Source organism: Leptonotus elevatus, chromosome 14, assembly GCF_054856555.1.
Source record: "Leptonotus elevatus isolate MCC_2025b chromosome 14, RoL_Lele_1.0, whole genome shotgun sequence".
Lineage (NCBI taxonomy): Eukaryota > Metazoa > Chordata > Actinopteri > Syngnathiformes > Syngnathidae > Leptonotus > Leptonotus elevatus.
In genome coordinates, this window is record NC_141252.1 from 5,575,944 (window position 1) to 5,595,631 (window position 19,688).

The 19,688-nt window shown below is 46.8% G+C and overlaps 1 protein-coding gene across 8 annotated transcripts in view; it reads right to left on the reverse strand.

The window, feature by feature from the left end:
- Positions 1–19,688, reverse strand: part of akap6 (A kinase (PRKA) anchor protein 6) — a 58,922-nt gene that overhangs the window by 36,289 nt on the left and 2,945 nt on the right. For 4 of the 8 annotated variants that reach the window (XM_086095090.1, XM_086095087.1, XM_086095094.1 and 1 more), the window contains exons 2-13: positions 15,823–16,015; positions 15,378–15,555; positions 10,540–10,649; positions 10,328–10,469; positions 9,618–10,172; positions 9,265–9,534; positions 9,061–9,198; positions 8,851–8,976; positions 8,323–8,553; positions 4,615–4,737; positions 1,738–1,834; positions 526–683 (exon numbers count right to left, since the gene is read on the reverse strand). In XM_086095090.1, the coding sequence (XP_085951216.1) occupies positions 526–683; positions 1,738–1,834; positions 4,615–4,737; positions 8,323–8,553; positions 8,851–8,976; positions 9,061–9,198; positions 9,265–9,534; positions 9,618–10,172; positions 10,328–10,469; positions 10,540–10,649; positions 15,378–15,555; positions 15,823–16,015 (2,321 nt within the window). Of the gene's footprint in view, positions 1–525; positions 684–1,737; positions 1,835–4,614; positions 4,738–8,322; positions 8,554–8,850; positions 8,977–9,060; positions 9,199–9,264; positions 9,535–9,617; positions 10,173–10,327; positions 10,470–10,539; positions 10,650–15,377; positions 15,556–15,822; positions 16,016–17,608; positions 17,740–18,742; positions 19,142–19,688 lie in introns of those variants that run through there. The other 4 variants (XM_086095092.1, XM_086095091.1, XM_086095088.1 and 1 more) reach the window with 4 other exon arrangements.

A 19,688-nucleotide genomic window follows, 5' to 3' on the forward strand; every position in this document is an offset into this window, starting at 1 on the left:
TATTTCCTGACATTTACATGAATCAGCCCTCCACACACAAGAGACCGCCAGGAAGACGAGGAAGAGGAGGAAGAGGAGGAAGAGGAAGATGGATGGAAGAAGGTGCCGGAAAGACACAAGCCGAGTGAAAGGAAACCAAAGAGAGGAAGACGAGATCAATGGACGGATGGACATTGGACGGACGGATGGATGGCAGTTGTTTGACCAAACAGAGGCGTGGTCCACCGATTGTTTCTGGCGGTTACATCGCCACCTACAGTCATTTTGGGTTATTGCGGCGTGCGCTCATCTAACTCCATCGCCCTGAAAGTGAGGATGAAGATGAGGAAGATGCCGAGACTGAATTATTGATACGAGTGCGTATTTAATCTTCAGTAATGAATATCTTATAAATATTTGATCATGTCATACATTTATTCCAAGCGGACCTTTACTTTGCCATTCGGTCAAGGTCACATTCAACGAGGCGTGCGCGTCCTCGCCATCGCCACCAGGAAGTCAAGGAAGAAGAAACCGCCATCTTACCTGCGGGCAGTCGGCGGGCCGCTGCCATTGGTCGGCGTGAAGGAGGAGGCGTGTCCGGACCAGGCGCAGGGCGTGGAGCATCCACGCGTGCTGCCGGCCAATCTGAAGCTGCAGCTGCTCCCATTGGCCGCGGACCATCGTCAGGATGTCGCGCAGTCCTGAAGGCAACACAAGCGCAACTGAACCATCCCAAGCCCGAACGCTTTGCGGCTCGGTGCCGTCCGACTGGATTTCGACGCGTTTGCCGCCGGCGTCTTCCGAGCCGGAAAACTCGCCACTTTCAAGAACGAACTGCAAGAACTGGGCGGAAACTGGAAAGGTACGCAACGTTCTAATGCTACATTCACAACAACTAAAGCGCCGCGAACGTTTGGCCTGCCGTCACTCACGAGCTGCGCTTCATTTGCGGCACGCAGGTACGCGAGCCCGAACCGCAGCGCTTCTACTAGCATAGCCACCAGCTAGCTATTATCGCACATAAACCTCCTAAAGTTAGCGATGATAGCTTCCGTGATGGCGTTGAAACGTTGCAAGTACCGACATTGGCTTAGGAGGCGTGAGACGGACGGACGGAGAAGCCGTGCTAGCTGCTAAGCTAACCGGCTAATGTTATCGTGGACGCGGCATTAAGCGCTTGCGTGATCAATAACGCTTTTCACCAAGTCTGGTTGGAACCGCGTCAACATGGAGCAAAAATAGCCGGCAATTTTATTTACGAGTTTCTGGAGAGAGAAACCAATGCTACTATTAGCAAATTCATGCTACATACTTCATTAAACAGGTGTGAACTTTTTTTTGTGTGCCTCTGATTTGATATGGGTGCACTTGCAACGTTTCTCATTTGATTCACGTCTGTTTAACGTCGCTTAAAATGAGAAAACGTCGACAGTCACAGTGTGTTGTCGATTTTATTTTTTTTAAGAAGAACTGAAAATATATCGTGGCAAATATTCAAATGCAAATATTCAAATGTGTCCAGCTGCGGCGGGTTTGAAAACAAGCGGTATGGAACGTCCCTTGATGCGTCGTCCGCATTCAACTTCCTCTTCAAGTCCACGCGTTGCCCATCAAATACGCCAAAGCCACTCTGGCAACCGAATGTCCATGTTCCCTATCCGATTCCCGCCAGCCCCGTTCAACTTTGCCCATTAAACGTTGATGTTGTCCCGAACGTCTCGCTGGGCGGCGTCCACCTTCCTGTCCGTCTCTTACCTGAGCGGTGGGCGGGCATGACGGCGAGGAGCGCCGCGCCGTCCTCCATGATGCTCTCCTTCAGTGCGGCGTGGCCGTCCACGTTGAGCTTGAACGTCTGCAAGACACGAAAAAGTCACAAACAGGCCGCAAGCACACGTTCATGGAAGCACGGAAAGTGAGCGCAACTCAAATCTTGGACCTTGTTTTGCCTTTCAACACATTCCTCAGTCCAGATGTGGAAAATGTCTACCGTTGTTATGCTTTTTTTCAATGCTAGCGCATACAGAAGGTTTGAGGCAGCCTCTCAACCGGCGTGGTAGTCATTGCACACAAAAACGACCAGCAGGTGGCAGCAGAGCATAAGAGATCAACCAGGGCCACGTTGAAAAAAAGCTCATTTACTCTAAATAGATTTGTCATTAATGACGAAACTTTATGCTAATGCTAATTGCTGCAAAACGGAAACACATACAAATAGGGCTGGGCAATATGGCCCCAAAATAAAATGTCACATTTTTTCAGTCATTCAGGACGATTACGATTTGAGTCGATTTGAGTCCAATAAATCCAACAAACCAACAAGCGCATGAACGGATGCGTGCAAAAAAAAGTCTTTGCTTCTTCCAGCTGATTGAAAAGAAACGCTTCAAAGCATGCCACATCAGATTACCTGTTAGCATTAGCATATTAGCCCGGAGGAGAGCAAGGCGACGCCGCCTGGTACGCTTTAGCCTTTAGCATATTAGCCAGGGTGTGTGTAGCACTGATAGGCGCGTGACATTGAGGCTTGACTTTGACGCGCGTGCACGTTGATGAGCGTTGATCCAATCAAAGGCTTCGGAATAAAGATTGTTGTTGTTTTTTTACTGCGAGGAAGGAACAAGTCAGTCTTTCGGGTTTGGAACGCACACACTCGCACTTGCACTCGCATCAGCGTTTGGAAAGTAAAGAAGAAATGTCACTTCAATTGTTTTGAATTTCAATGAAAACAATTGAGATATATTGTTATTTATTTGATTTCATTGTATTTATTTATTTACATTCTTACTGTTGAGAAGCCGTTTTTGAAGTGAAAATTTCAATCTCCAAACCATTTGTTATTTGAGTATTTTTGGGAAACAACCAACCACTTATTGACTCAACGCCGCTTTCGTCAACAAAAATGAGGAAAAGAAAGTTGCGATCAGCATCAACGTGACGTGCGCGCGCGTCACATACCCCGAGAGAAGGAAGTCAACAACAAACATCCAAGATGACGCGCGTGCGTCAATCGGCTGACGCGCGTGCGTCAATCGGCAAACACGCAATTAAGCACGCTGATGACTACAAAGTGCGAGTGTGACTATCAGACGCAGGCACGCACGCACGCACGCACGCACGCAGCCCAGGTGAGCAAAGCGCTATTAGCCTATTAGCTATACCGTTTCATCCTTATTTATTTTCTTTCCGCAATTAGCGCTCGCGCAATTCCAATTGAAGCTAACCGCCGCTAACGGGAGTACACACACGCACGTGGGGAGGAAAAAAACATCTAGATAAGGCGAGTTTGTGTGTGCGTGATGTTCTACTGGGACGCTATCGATGCTCATTTGGAAGTCTGTCCAGGAACATGCAAATATATGCAAATGGTATTGTGCGTGTGCGCGCGCGCGCATTTAAAACAGGGCTGCTTGTATATATTTTCTATAAACAATGCAAATACAATCTGTTGTTCTGCGCGCGAGCGCATGAGTGTTTACAATTTTGCGTGTTGATGTTTCGTCTCATTGCACCTCCGTCACGCGTGTGTGCGCGTGTGCACATATGTGTGTGCGTCCATATGTTTAGAGCTGATTGTTGTTTTGATTTTTTTCCCCTACAAATGAGGACAGAGTGAAATCAAGAGAGACGGCAGACTGCGCGTGCGCCAGCCAGCATGTGTGTGCGCGTGCCCGAGGGTCAGGTGGTACATAAAGAGGCGGATCAAACGCGCAATTCCAAAAGAAGCAAATTGGAGGAGAAAGAAAACTGAGATGAGAAAATAACAAGACCCAAAAAAAGACGCTCAAAAGACGAGACGAGTAAGAAAGTGAAAATGAAAGTGATCAGAAGATGAGAAGCATTGACAACCACGCCCCCAAACGGCCAACGTCCGTCAAGCTCGTACGCGGCCCAAAACAAAAATGCGTCCGCAAAACTTCCATCAGAAGAAATCAAACCTTCACAAGCAAAATGACAGCAAGCTAAATCGGACTTGAGGAGTCCAGGAAGTGGGGGTGGGCGGGGCTTCTGTGAAAGGTCATTTGCAAGATGATGAAATTCAGGAAAACTGAGATTTTTTATTTTTCGTGTGAAAATGATTACATTCGTGGCAGATGAGAAGGAAAAAAAACAAGAAAAGAAAAGTGTGCGTGTGTGTTAGGGCTGGGTTTTAAAAATCTAATCATCAATATGGAATCGATTTATCTTTTCGGGCGCGATATCGATTCATAGTAGCATGAAAAAATGGATTTCCCCAATAATTTAAACAAAATAACATTAAAGGCCAATTTTTGTTTGGGTTTCTTACACTTTTCTTGAAATTGACTGTTTATATGAATTTAAAAGTATTTTCTTATATTTATGAAAGATCTGACTTTTTTCACTTTTATGAAAATTCCAAAACTTTTTATTTTATATTTAATGTTTGTGGAGTTTTGGGGGGGGATCATGTCCTTGTTATTTAAGAAGAATTGATGTTCCATAATTAATCAATGTCAGATTGAAGCAAGTGAATTTCGGAAAGAATCGAAATCAAATCGATTAAGGAAATGTGAATCGAAATCAAATCGATTAAGGAAATGTGAATCGATACCGATATCGATACATGCGTGTGTGCGTGCGTGCGTGCGTGCGTGCGTGCGTGCGTGAGCTGACCAGGTGCGTGTCCAGGTAGATGCGGAGCGCGTCCACGTGTGCGGCGGGCGGCGTCCAGTCTCGCGTTCGGTCCAGCGCTCGCCGCAGCCAGTCGATGAATCCGTCCAGCTGCAGCAGCAATTTCTGTCGGCGGTCGGAACGCCAGCGTCACAAGTCAACTTTTGTACAAAGATCAACTTTTTTTGGATGCCACAATTTGGCTTCTGCTTGTCTGAAAAACGAAAAACTGCATTGTCATCATTTTCTGAAGTGTCTTTTCCTCTGTGGAATTTGAACATTTTGAACTTTTTAGTCTTAAAGAGTTGGTTTGTGTGAATGCGCACAGCAAGCCGCTGGCGTCCACCACCTCCAAACCACGAGGCACTCAACCCACCCGTTAATCAATCTTGCATTTGTGGAATACGAATGAAGCAGCGACAGGCCACCGTTTGCGCCCATCTCAGCGGCGGCCATTTTGCCACTTACCTGTCCACTGAAAATCACATCACATCTGCTCAGTTGCGCCTTTTCTGGGTTTGCTTTTGGGGGCTTTGCAAGTGGCAAAATGGCTGCCAACTATTTACCGCAGCGTTCGTCAACTCTCATTTCAGCAACCAGAAGTAAAGAAAAACAATTAGGACAACCTTGACAGCATCAAAACTTGAACTTGAACTCCGTTTTGGTTAACAGACTTCCGAAAACGACATCAAATGTTGCTGTTAAATGAACACGGCTGGAAAAAAATAGTTGTTTTTGTTTTTCAAGACAATTCGCCATTATTGTTTGTAAAGAGCGAGAAACGCGTTTGAAGTCCAGCAGCAAAACAGACGAGGAGCGTTGATGGAGGTTTAGTGCCACTTGCTGGCTGACTTGAGCATGACACCGAGCGAGGCGAAAGTGCAGTTGAGCAACAAAAACAACAAAACTCCTCAAAAGAAGTCAGACTGTCGTGTTAAAAGGAAATATGAGATTATATTTCCTGTCAATAGAGGTTAAAACGCTTGCAAGTGATTGTTTTGTTGCCTTTTTTTCCTTCTTCTGATCGGCAGAAGCTGAAAAAATTTTGATCGAGAAAGCTTATTTGGCCCACTGAAGTTTCCTTACTTCCGTCTGGAGAAAAGAAAAAAGTCTCCGTTCACAATCATGTGAAAAAATATCCAATACGCGTCACATATTGGCGGCCTGCCGAGGACAGTAATGGAGTATTTGTACTTGGATACGGTCGACTTGTGAATCATCACAGAACATTCTGGAGGAGGCCTCGAAACTCAATTGATTGCTGCATGTTAATTAAAAGCGGGGGGGGGGGGGGGGGGGTCTATAATGGAGGAGGAATGTAAATGAAAATGATTGATAAGTGAGAAGAAGCATGATGAAGATGATATTGAAGGAAGAGCTGGAAAAAAAGTCCAAACTAAATTAATTCACAACCGTGAAAAATGATTTGCAAGCCGGAAAACCTGGAAAAATATGTTTTTTTCTAGGGATTTTATTTTTATTTCAATCATATATTTTTCTTATTTTTTTCTGTCTTTAACAGGATTTTTTATTTTTCAGATATTCTGATGAAAACAATGTCTCCAGAATGTATTTATTTACTTATTTATTTATGCATTTACTTGGAAAATGTTGTTGTTTTCTGGGGATTTTTTTTTATTTCAATCCTGTTTCTTATTTTTCTGTCTTTAACAGGATTTGTTTTATTTTCAGATTTTCTGATGTTTTTTTTCCCCAGAATTTGTATTTTAAAAAATTGTATTTATTGTTTTCTGTTGTTGAATGTTTTTGCCTTGCTTCCTTTTTTTTTTCTCCAAGCGAAGGCAATACGTTTCTGGACTAATCCGGATGAAGAAAAAAAACATGCCAAAAAAAACACAACAGTAGGAAAAAATCGTCAATAAGGTCAATTGCAGCGAAAGAGAAGGAAGGAGAAGGAGAAGTTTGTCTTCTTCTTCTTCTTCACTTCCTCAATTAGGCCGTTCATCCATCGCCATGATTACATGCTGCTAATTAAGCAGCTAATCAGCTAATTAGCCGGGAGCACATTGGAACGACCAGCGTGACTGCCAGTGTGTATGTGCGTGTGCGTGTGTGTAACTCGATTGCTTTGGTCTGCAGCAGTTAATAAATCCAAAGCGTGTCTCTTAATGAAGTTGGCGCCGTTCTTGAGTCCAGCAAGGATCGAATTGATTCCCTAACTTGTTTGTTTTTGAAGTTACGCATGTACCACAAGTTGCGGCGGTCGAGGAACCGATATACGCTATCGGTATAAGGTGAACAATTGAACATTGAGATTCATGCCATTGTAAAGGGGAAAAGTCAGAAATCAACAGTAGACAAGTACAGGATGTAAACACGTGGACTCCTTCTCCACCTCTGGACTTCTGTTCATGTGCGGCGGTGATTTTGCCCTCAAATGCCACCTTGCCATAAATAAGTCTTGCTTTTGTGGTCATCGAGGAGTCAAAAAATATCACAGGTGTTTCACGAAGCTTCATTTGTCTGTCTGTCGAGTTAGCTCTTTAGCTAGCTAGCTAGCTAGGACCTTTAAACCAAGAGTGCCCTCTAGAGGAGTCAAAAGATATCACAAGTGCTTCATGAAGCTTCATTTGTCTATCACTGCTGATGAATGTTTTCAAAATTTTGAGTCAAAAAACAAAATCCCAAACATCGACTTATGGATTCATATCGTGATTAATCGTATCCAATCGAATCGCGACTTGTGAATCGTGATTTTGATCGAATCGCCAGGCAATTCACAGCCGTAGAATAAGGCTACGCTTTTGATCAGCGCGATCCCGTCAGTGAGCCGAACAAAAAAGAAAAAGGAAGAAGAAGTTGTGAAGAAGAAATAGCCGTCAAAAGAGAAATTGGCGAGGAATCCGAGCGCGTCGCATTAAAGATGCGGCCGAGCCTCAGCGTATTGACATTTGCCCGTACTCAATAGGACGGATATGACTGATTAGTACGCGGCCTCCTCAATAATCCGACTGCCAATCAAAGGCGACCTTTGCAGGTGCGATGATGACATGATGGATTAGCCAAACGCGGCCGACGGCGGCCGCGCGCCGATCCATCACCGCCGCCTTCTCCCAAAGTCGCCATCAACGTCGTTTTGAAGATCACAGCCAGCGTTTTTGCGGAAAGCGCCCTCGCCACCCCAAGGCGGGCGGCAGGCGGCGCCACCGAGTCCACGCGTGCCTCCTGGTCCTTTTGTGGCTCCAGAGAAGGTTTTGGGACCATGGCAATTTTTCATACAGAACTTTTTTCATACGTTTTTGGGAGCAAATGAGGGGAAAATGGCCTTTCCTCAGGGGGGTGTCGACTTTTTATACCACTAACGAATTGTGTAATACAAAAAAAAGACCAGATTGCGTTGGAGATATTTGATTGGATGAAGGATTTGATTTACAAAAAGTCTGTTGATGATTGAAATAATATGGACTGTTTTATCTTTTAAAGACAAAACGTGTTTTTTCTATCTTGACCAGTTTCGGCGTCCATTGCCGCCTTCCTCCTTCCTTTGGACAGTTTCTGACGTAGATGCCAAAAGTAGTCAAAGTAAACAAAAGCTTTAGTCTTTAAAAAGAAAAAGTGTGACTGTATGAATTACAAGACAAGATGAACGTTTTAGCCATAATATTGATATGTTTTCTTTTTTCTATGTTTTTTTTTTAGTACATACTGTATGTGAGACCTAGAGTTTTTCCACCCCGGGTAAGTTCTTACCTCCATCTTGTCCCACACTCGAGGATCTTTGTCCTGGCCGATGTCCTCCAGAAGCTGCCGCACCAGAGTAGCACTTCCACGGCCATCCAGCGGGGGCGCCGCAGGCCCAAGCGGGCGCTCCTCCCCGCCTTCAGACAGCCGGCTGGACTCCATGCTTTCGTCCAATGAGTGGGCTATGTCGCTGGCGGAGGCGGGACTAAGGCCACCCAGGGGGTCCTGCCTGATTGAAACCTTGAGGATGAAGGGGGAGGGGACAAGTCGGGAATTGATTTGGCGCCGCTAGCATGGAGTGGCTAGCAGCTCGGGAGTAAAAATGAGCAACGAATTGTTGACTGCTACACTTTGAAATGACCTGAGAGTGGAAATGAGCAGAAATATGGAAAACGAGTAAACGGCTTCAGCCTAACGCACCCCCCCCCCCCCATCCCCCAAAATGCTAGCCCTTTTTTGGAGGGCTGGAATACGGGAATTGATTTCACGTACGAGTCAATTGCGTTACAAGACACGGAGCAAATTCAAAAAGCATACCAGCGGCAGGGAAGGGACACCGTCCCCACTCTCAGGGGAATCCCAGTTGTCCTGGTTGAGCTCCGTCAAATCCCAGTCGTCCACATCCTGCAAAGCATCAGGACTAGGGTCCTCGCCACCGGCTCGCTGCAAGAAAAAAAATGACATTGAGGATGGAGAAGACCACCAGGGAGGCCTGAGACCAAAGAAGAAATCTCCAAGACCACCCACCAGCGCCTGAGCCAGAGTCTCCAGGTTGATGGCCAAAATGTCGCTCTTGTGGATCTGAGCAGGCAGCGCCAAGAACTCCTCCGACCCATACCAGTGCTCCCGGTCTGGACTGGCCTCTGAGGACGCCTGAAGTTCCTGCTGAGGGGAGCGAAGATGTGATTAGTCTACAGAACAGACCACAGAGGACAACAAATGATTGCTCACCTTGCGTCCTTTCGGCTTCAGCGGCCAGGATGGCATCTTGCCAGGAGGCGGTCTGGGGTCGGACTCCTCCCCGCTGGCCTCCAGGTCTGAGGACAGGACCTGATCTCTGGTAGGGGACGGCACGGAGAAGTCAGAGTCACCGTCGCTGAGAGCGCACGGTTCCCCTCGGTTTCTCCGGGACGCCACATCCCGTGGAGGCGGGGAGGCTTCAGAAGAACTCCCGGTTGTCATCGTGTGACCTCGTCGGATGTTGCCACCATTCAGGACCTGCTGGAAGGAGAGGAGATGAAAACGGAGGGTTGGCTTCAAACCACAAAACCATTTGAAAGCTTCAACATGGACGAGAGTCTAACCTTCAGGTTTTGGACGTCGTGCGAAGTGCTTTCCGTACAGACCGAGTCCAGCTCTAACCAGAAGTTGGAGCGGTCCGGAGGGTCCACCAGAGGATCGACAAGAGGATCCATGTGACTGCGTTCGGCCTGGATTTGCAGCTCGGAGACGCCCCCGTTGTCCTCCACCTTGCCCGAGTTCAGAGCGACTCTTTTCGGGAGTGTCGGCTCCGCGTTCCGGTTGTCAGCCGACAGACAACGCTTTGCGGCCTCGCCTTGATTGCTCGCTTTGCCGTCTCCTGAGACAGGATGGAGGCGCTTTGACGAGTCTTCGGACGTCCCAAGTTTAGGGAAGCAGCTCTGGACACGGTGGTTTTGTTGTTCCCATTCCTCCCTCTTTTCCGAGTCTGCTTTCGGGACCTCCGGCGAGACGTCCTGGATTTCGGACTCGTCACCGGGACTGTAGTCGTTCAGTTCGTCGGCCGTAATGCCGCAGTCCAGGGAGAAATAGTCCCGACTGCAGCGAATGGTCAGCTGACCGCAATCGTCGACTTCAGTCAGGGCGTCAAGTCGACGAGTCTGAAGGACACGAGCAAGTTTGCTTGGATTTGGGTTCCTTTCACAGACCATTTTCCTCAACAGAACAAATGCGGCTCCTATGAGCGTGCCACCTACCCAAATACCGACTCAATGGACATCATGACAAAGCGCACGTACGAGACGGCGGGCCGCACCTGCTGTTGGTCCTGGCTAAAGGCCTGCAGGATGTCGGTCTGCCTGGTGAAGTTTCCGTTGGGGTCCTGCAGACCCTGAAGGAGACGCTCCTTCAGAACGAGAACCGAAACCCTCAGCTGGTGCCACAGAAGCTGCACCGTCCTGAACACACGCGAGACGCGTCAGCGGCGCGTGGCGTTGCAAGCCTTTTTTTTCGGGTGCCGCCGCTCACCTGATGTCCACGATGATGTTGACCGAGTAGGACAGAAGCTTGAGGGACAACTCTGTCTCCAGGAGGGCGTGGATCTGCTCCACATGGTCAGAGATGTCCTCGCAGATGTCCTGAATTGTGCATCCACAACATGTTTATATTTAATGAAAACTTTTTTTCCGTTCAAGGTATTTCGTGTCATAACCTTGCTCGGGTGTACGTGTGCACCCGCGTGCGTGTGCGCCTAAATCAGTGGTGTCCTGCAGGGCCCGAGTCCTACATGTAATGAGAGGTTTACCACGTTCAACACAGCTGATTCATATTACCATACCTTATAACGCCAATCGTATCATATCAAATGCAAGACATGTTGAGCCCTCTATTTCAGGAGTGTAATATAGTTTTGTTCCTCCATTAAAACCCTGACGTATATGATCCGACACATGCATTGCACGGATAATCCATTAGAGGGCAGTAACAGCCAGCCGATGGCTTTTCCTGCGACCTCGCAAGGGCGGAAGAGAGGAGGGCGCACCGGGGGACGGACAGCACCTCGGAACCCCGGGCCCGGCCGGGAAAGGTCCCGGTCGTCGGTTGACAGTTGCAAAAGGACGCTGTACATGTTCAAGCATTGACACCGGAAGTATCAAATAGGACACCAAAATCTAAAGTCGTATGTGGAAGTTGATTTTCATTTTCATTTTCATTTTTTTTTTTTTTTAAAGTTCAAAACAAAGAGTGAGAAATTCCTCTCATCTATTTCATGGTTCAGGCTTTAAAGGGTTGAGTTCATCAGCAAGCTCTGCAGGAGCCGGATAATTATCCTGATCATTGAATCAGGTGTGTTGGAGTGGAGAAAGCGCAAAAGCATGCAGGACTCGGGCCCTCAAGGAGCGGATCTTCACACATGAATGAGCAGCAGTCCGTCAAGTGACTGGCCCGTCCGACCATGTGACCGTTTCATCACGTGATCCCGTTTCCAAATGTAATCGTGACCTGAACTCGCTTCCCGCTTTCAGGGCAGCAGCATGAAGATTTGCTATCGGCAGTCCGGAACGCAGGTTCCGCTCCTCGTCGCCGGCAAGTTGTGACAAGTTGCCACGTGGCTCAAGATGCGAGCCAGGCCACTAAAAATACTCGAGCGCACGTCGAGTAAAATTAGATGACCTTTGCAGTCACGCAGTGGGAGGCGCTGGTGAGGATGTGGGTCACGGAGGCGTAGCCACAAGCCCTCCGCTGGGGTCAGAGGTCACGTGACAAGCACGACCAGCACAGACGCGGGTGCTCATGCGCGGCCATTTGCGTTCCTCGAAGAACCGCTTTCCCGTTTGCCGCCATGTTTCATAGGCATGCCGCCATTTTTGGGCTTAAAAACACAACCTGGAAATTTGCCAGCCACGCAATCGACATTTTCATCAACGTGCCACCTTTTGTTTCCCTGAACATGCCACCCATGTCTTTCTCAATCTACAACCTCCGTTTCTCAAACATGTCGCCTCAAACTCAACATTTTCCACTTAAGCACCAACAGAATATTCTCCTGAACATGCATCGTTATGAATGCATGACAGTTCCTCAATTATTTCCTGAACGTGCTACCTCAAATTTTCCAGGCTATCACACCGACATATATATATAGTGTTTTTATTTCCATTTATATATATATATATATATATATATTTTTTTTTTTTAAATTATTATTATTTTGGGTGGTCCCCACAAGTTTAGACCTCTTTTCAAGGGTCAAGATTTGGTTTTACAGTTTAGGGTTAAATTGGGTTATGGTTGAGGGTTAAGGTAAGGAATGGAGGTTGACAATCATTTTGGATGGTTAGGGGGAGGGGCTAAGAAATGCATCATGTCAATGAGATGTCCCCACAATAATACAAAGATAAGTGTGTGTGCTTGCGTGCGTGCGTGCGTGCGTGCGTGCGTGCGTGCCGATCCCGATTTTTCTCATAACAAGCAGCATTCACTTTGAGATTTCCAATCTCATTTTATTGGAAAACATTGAAGAATATCGGTGACAAAATTCAAACGAGTTGTTAACTGCACATGAAGTCTTTCTGTCAAATAAAAATGAAAAGCTTATGGCGGACTTTTTCAGACCTCTGAGGGGGAAGACGGGAACGGTAGAAAAGACGGCTTTATATCACCGATCCCCCAAAATGCCGGAAATGGGAGCCGATGGATCGGTGCACCCCTAAGCAGAACATAGTCAAACTTGAAAAGGCGCGTTTCGATCAAATGCTTTTAAAGCTAGAGTCCAAATTTTCCATCGGGAAATAAACACTTGTATATGTGTACACGTGAAAGTGTCCTCGATCACGTCCTCTGGGCTTCTGTTAATGTTTGGTGGTGATTTCGTCCTCAACCACACAAGCCTGTATTTTGCCATTTTGTTGTGTTTTGCCATAAGAGGAATGTTTCTGGGCGGGAAGGCAATGTTTACAACCTCCAGCCAATCACAGAGCAGGGGGCGTGTCACGCGATGATGACGTGCAGAGTGACTTCAGGGCTGAGTGCGGTCACGTCCAGCTGAATTGTTTGTTTACAAACAGAAACGTTCAAAACTTCGGACTCTACCTTTAAAGTGGGCGCTAGCCGCTGTTGTTAGCCGCTCTGGCTAACTCCGGCTCACTCTTTCAGTCATGAATCACAATCAGATTCTGGGGGAGGGGGGTGGGGATTGAAATTCAAAGAGAAATGTTGAAACTTGCTTGCTGACGTTTGGACAAATGTCACGTGCAAAATAACTTTTTGACTTCCCGTTTGTCTTCATTTCAATTCCAACGTTCCAAAGAAAATAACTTTCTTGATCATGAGCAAAATGCCGTCATACTTGCTGATATCAAAAGCTGTGACATTGTACTGGCAAATCAATCAATCAATCAATCAATCAATAAATGCTGCTTTTCGGGATTCCCGGTTTGTTTTTGCGCCGCGTGGTCACTCGATGCGCTTTGAGTCCACAAGAAATCAAAGTCAACATGATCGTCAATTTTTTTTTTTTTTCGTGGCTAATTTTGTTAGCAATATTTCCCTTTTACTGCAAAGGAACATCCTTGACTACTAAGAATCGGTATCGGCCCAGAAAAAAGTGTATCGGCGTTTCTCGACAAACGCGATCGTTGTGTGTTCGGCGTGTCCCCCGAATTTCAAGCACTTGCGTCACCATAGCAACCAGCCTGGGATGGCGTCACGCTGGCGGGGCGAGACGCCATCCACAGCTTTGTGACAAACAGCAGCTCGACGACGATGACGATGATGATGATGACGGTGGCGTGTTTCTTACCTTTCGCGTCTTTTCTGCGCTCAAAAGCCAAAAACTGCCACGACACAAACTTCCATGCCGACTCACTCTGACTTTGTGAGCACGCTTGTGAGTGTGTGTGCGTGAATGACAGAATGTGCCGCAGTGTGTGTGTGTGTGTGTGTGTGTGTGTGTGTGTGTGTGTGTGTGTGTGTGTGTGTGTGTGTGTGTGTGTGTGTGTGTGTGTGTGTGTGTGTGTTGACCTGCTTCTTCAATTGGGTGTTGGCGGGGGGGGGGGGGGGGGGCAACAGTTGCAAGTTATTTTGGGACCTGTCTCACCAAGACAACCCTCTCTCTCTCACACACACAGTGCAAAATCTCTCACTCTCTCACAACACACACACACACTTGTCTTTGTATCATCGTGGGGACATCTCATTGACATGATGCATTTTCTAGCCCCCCCCCCCCTAACCCCAAACATGAAAAATGATTGCCTACCCCCATTCCTTAGCCTAACCTCAACCCAAACCTAAAGTCTAAAACCAAGTCTTGACCCTCAAAAAGAGGTCTGGACGAGTGGGGACCACCAAAATGTCCCCACGGGGACAGAGTGGCCCTGCCCTCAGAGCAGCCGCGACTTTCCTTGTGCAGCTGCTGCGGCTTGCAATGGCACGCCGTTGCACCCACGTGACGGCGTCCTTGAGGGTCAGCGTGAAGGTCACGAAGCGTCAAGATGGCGCCGAGCGGAAGCAGACGGCAGCTGGCAATGCAAGCTCGGCAACATTTTTGACGTGATTGAGGGCTCAATGATTACGACTTTTTTCCCATCATGCCGCAGGGTATTGGCTTGCACATGGCGGGAAAAAGGAAATTGTGAACTGCAGATATAATACTAAATCATAAAAATGACAAATTAGTAGTTTACAAATGTATTGTTATGATGTAGACTACGTTATGGATTGTGCCATCGGATCCACTTTATTGCTATCAAGTCGGATAGAATCCAAAATAACTGGATGGATACGGATTGTTTTTTAGTCGCAACAGTCAGCAATGAATAGAAAATATATGTTTTTGTTTGGAATGATTCGTGTTATCATCACTTTTGTGTTCATTCATTTGTGATGCTCGCGCACCAATTTCACGCCAGCTCCAATGACCAGATTCCGCTCATTTGCGACATTCTGACTTTTCGCCACCAGGTGGCGGCAAACTTTACTCATTGGATTGGGGATCATTCATTTCAATGCTGCTTTGTCATTTATCAACTCATCAAATGTCAAACTTAGGTACTTTTGATAGACACAAACCCCCCCCCCCCCCCAAAAAAACAAGATCCTTTTCAAGAAAGACCTTTATATCCCAATGTATTATTTTTCCTGAAAATGTCAAAAAATGAATGGCATTCCTAAAACGGCCACAAGAGGGCAGCCGTCGCAAGTACCGATACCTTGAAATAAGTCCAGTTATTAGGCCCATACCGTTTTTTGTTTTTTTTTTGCAACCAGCTAGGTCCAGTTAAGTACATTAAAAAAAAATACATCAACAGTTGCCATATGCTGATTTGATGGATATGCAAATGAGGTGCTGTGAAGTTGTTTACCTTGAGCTGCAGCAGGTGCGTGTCCACGTGTCTGCTGTCGCCATCTTGCGCCACCGAACGCGTCAGTCGCGTCACCCTCGCGGCGCTGGCTCGAAGCCACGCCTCTGTTTGCGGCAGGTGGAGAAGCACCTGCCAGTCGGCGCACGCCTGCACCGGCGGCGGATGCCTTTCATCAGGTCTGGGGGAGGAAAAGGGGGCGGGCTCAGCGGCATCGTCCTCATCACTACCAATACCTTCATCATCATCATCATCATCATCACGTCGTCAATTTCATCTTTATCATCCTTATTATGACTACGATTATCTTCATCATCACCACCATCATCAGCATCATTATCTTCATCTCTACCTTTACCATCGTCATCCTCATCTTCGTCACTATCATCATCATCATCTCCAGTCCATCACTCCGGTTAGCTTAATCATCTCCGTCAGTTTTGTTTACCTGCCGGCCTTCATTTTTCCCATTGCAGGTCTTGCCACCGCCGCCGCCTCTGGGTCCAGACTGGGTGTGGCCGCGGTGAGCATGGGGGACGTCGGCTCAGGGGTCAGAGGCGACACGGCCGCCACACTCATGGTGACGAAGAGGACGAGGTGATGGAGAGCGGCAGCGGCGGATGCTGTTCGCGGGGCGGAGCCTGCAGCGACAATCGAGTCAGCATGACAACAAGGGTGGAACCCCCCCCCCCCCACCCCACCCCCCCAGGACAAAGTATCATGATATTATTGATTTCGGATTGCGTATCATGGAGATGTGGCCTATCAGCCTCAGGACACACGATGACATTGCCGTGATGATGTCATCTCTAAAACAAACAAAAGACGCTGTTGACCACAAAAGTCTCACACACAAATAGACTTGAAGTATTTATTTATTTAGTCATTTATTTATTTGTTATTGTTTTTTTTTAAATAAATGACTAAATAGATAAAAGATTTGTGTATTGTTGTTTTTATTTCCATTGAAATTTATTTTTATGGATTTAATAAAAAAAATTATATCCGTTTTTATTTTCACTTTCAGTCATTTATTTATTAGGAATTGTGTCCGTTTTGTTCTTCCATACGTGCGAATCCTGAAAGTTACCAGTGAGGCCACCATGTGAATAATGCACCAATGAGGATGAAGAAGATGACGAAGATGGTGAGCGCATAGGACGCCGTGACCTCACTTCTCGGTTAGCACGTCAGGATGATGTATCTATTTACCTCGAAATTTACCGGATCTATTCCAAACACCTTTCATCCATTGAAAAAAAATCAAATGAAATCCTGTTCCAACATGTTCATTCAATCTAAAACTTGACTTTCATTCCGCTGCTTATTTTCCTCTTCATCATCCTCCGTGACTGTTGTTATTCCCGCACCGAAAGGTGACGCTGATCGTGTTTCGATTGCGTAAATTAGCATATGCTAAATGGTTAGCAATCACGATTAGCATTAGCGCACTAATGATTACCATTTAAGGTAAAGAAAAACGAACCACCATTTAGTTCACACATACATCATTATATCTACATGAGTGGATATATAACTACTAATTATTATCATCTGTGTATGAGTATTATTACCTCTTTTGCTCCCAAAAATGTACTTCAAATGTTTTAAATGTCCCAAAGACGTATTTATACGTTTAAAAATAATAATTTATGCTTAAGTACACAGAAGGCTTTGATGCAGCCTCTCAACTGAAGAGAATGCTTGAATGGTAGTTATTACAAAAACAGCCAGCAGGTGCCAGTGGAGCAAAAGAGATCAACCAAGACCATGTTGAAAAAAAGAGCTAATTTCCCCACATTTCTAAACAGATTTGTGAATAATGATGAAACTTAGCTCTATTATAATGCTAATTGCTGCAAAACAGAAACGGATAGAGATATACTTTCCCTTTCCTAATGAAAGAAGAGACTCCAATCTTTCTTTTGGTAGCTTCCATGTTTTTATAGCAACAGAACACAATATTTTGCGGGCCTTGCAAAATCAGTCAGAATCCAGCAAAACCGCCGGAAGCGAAGGGGGTTGCTTCAGTGAAAATGGCTGCCAGTCAATGAGTTAAGTACACCAACAACATTAGCCTATGCTTAACGGCAGAGCTGGGCACTTGCGTTAATCGTCACTTCCCGTCTTTGACGATACCGACCTTTCGCCGAGTACTTCCGCATATCCGGTGAATGTTTTGCGACGCAAAGCCCCGCAAAAGTACACGGAATGAGAGGGACGTCTGTACTCACCTCAATCGACGGCCGTAAACGCGCTACAATCGCTGCTCGCTCGGCTTGGCATCGTTGTGCACTCACCGAAAAGGTGGCCGCCGTCAAAGACAGGAAGTGAGGATTAACGGAAGTGCGGCTCTGCTAAATTGCTGTCAAACGATAAAAAAATGTTAATCACAATCACATTTTAGAATTATTTGTGTTTGAGAGTATGAAATTTGAAAAGCACCGGTTATATGTTGATTCTTTTGACATTTAATGTTATGAGGAAACACAACCTGTGCTACCTTAAACGTAGCTATCCGTTGATGGTTAAAATTGATCGTGCGATTCATCTGCGCTAATTCATGATGAATGCAATAATGTACGACTTAAAAGTCACGTACAGACGATGCTTCAACAAAAGTCCGTGAGTAAAAGTAGAGCCGAGTTGCCTTTTGGCTACAATGACTAACTTCCTGTCCGCTGCGTGCGTCTGCAAAAAATGTCCGTGTAGAAACATGGACGGCGGCTGCGCTTCCAGGCGGACATCTTCGGTCGACTTATTTTGAAAGTGGACTTGGTCGACGATTTTCGCCGCCCTAGACCAGTTGACTTGAATTCTGTCATGGACGTCCTCTACTCCAGCATTCTTTCATCGGCCGACTTTTAATCTCTCCACGAGTCACGGCGACATGACTTTGAAATGTTGGCAAGATTACTTGTGCAATTCCCAAACCTCTGTTTGACACTCCTTTCTTCTGGGTTAGAGTTGTAAGTCGGAGTCGGTTTGATGTCAGTCATTTGGGTTCCTTTTGTTCAGAAAAACTATCTTGCTTCAATTTTAGCTCGCGTAGTTTAGCATACGAGCAGGCCTATAACAAGCTTGCTCTGAAACGCTGACCCCGCCCTTCACCCAGTCAGCCTAACGTGACCCCAATGCAGTCCGAAGGATTTGCAAGCCACTTGGAAGCCAGAAATGGCATCGGCTGTTGGGAAAGGAGCCAACGTTGGCGTCATGAGAATGGACGCGGCAACAACTATTGCGGTGCCCAAGCACCGGCGGAGGGTGTCGCCCTACCTTTGGCCTGGCACTGCTTTTGACCCGACCCCACTGCCTTGACTTGCGCTTTTCCCACCACCTCCCAAAGACGCCAGAATGTGAATACGTACCACATCTGCGGCTGGCTCCTCGCTCGGAGGAATCCTCGTCTGCAGTCAGACGAACCGAGCGGATGGATGGAAGGTGGAGGAAGAACGGACGGATGGAGAAGGGAGGCGCCTCCCTCGGCGGTCCGAACTGTCTCACTGCGGTGCTAGCAGGCACGGCGCTAGTGCTAACGCTAAGCTAAGCGATGATGCGGCACCTTCAGGACGGGAAACACCAGCAGAGAGAGGGAGAAAGGCAGAGAGAGACGGAGGGAGGGAGTGAGGGAGGGAGGGGGGAGGGAGGGAGACGGGGCCTCCTGTTGCCTTGGAAACTGAGGAGGATGGGATGGAGAGGGCGGAATTGCGCCGTGATTGGCTGGCGGGTTGCGGCGCTCTACTCCACGGGGAGGATGGCCAGTGGGGTGATGAATCGGGCAGACCGCCACCCACCCACCCATCCATCCTTCAACAGCAGCGCCCCCTGCTGCAGCTGCACAACATGACAATTACAGCGAGAGAGAGAACAGGAAGGGAAACGTTTTGGCCACATTTGATTTGTAAACAAGAAAAAAGAACAATTATTAAGCAAAGGTGTGTTACAATTATCGGGGTAAATTTGTGGAATAATTTTGGAATTAACTTGAAAAAGGTGTGAATCCCTAACCCTTTTGAAGTAAGAAATTATTAAGGATATATCATTAAAGTGTTTTATATGCCAAATGGACTGCTTTTGTTATCTAACGCTTTAACGACACCATATGGTGCCCAAAGCACTTTACGAAGCCTCACATTCAACCATTCACACACCAATGGTCACCTGCTGCCAGGTCTACTGGGAGCATTGCTCAAGGACACTTGGGCAGGGTCACCGGGGGTGAGGATCGAACCAACAACGTCACGGATGGGAGACGTCCACTTTACCGCCGTGCCGCCCCATGACTGGCTTTGTGCATTTTTGTGCATCGCCCGT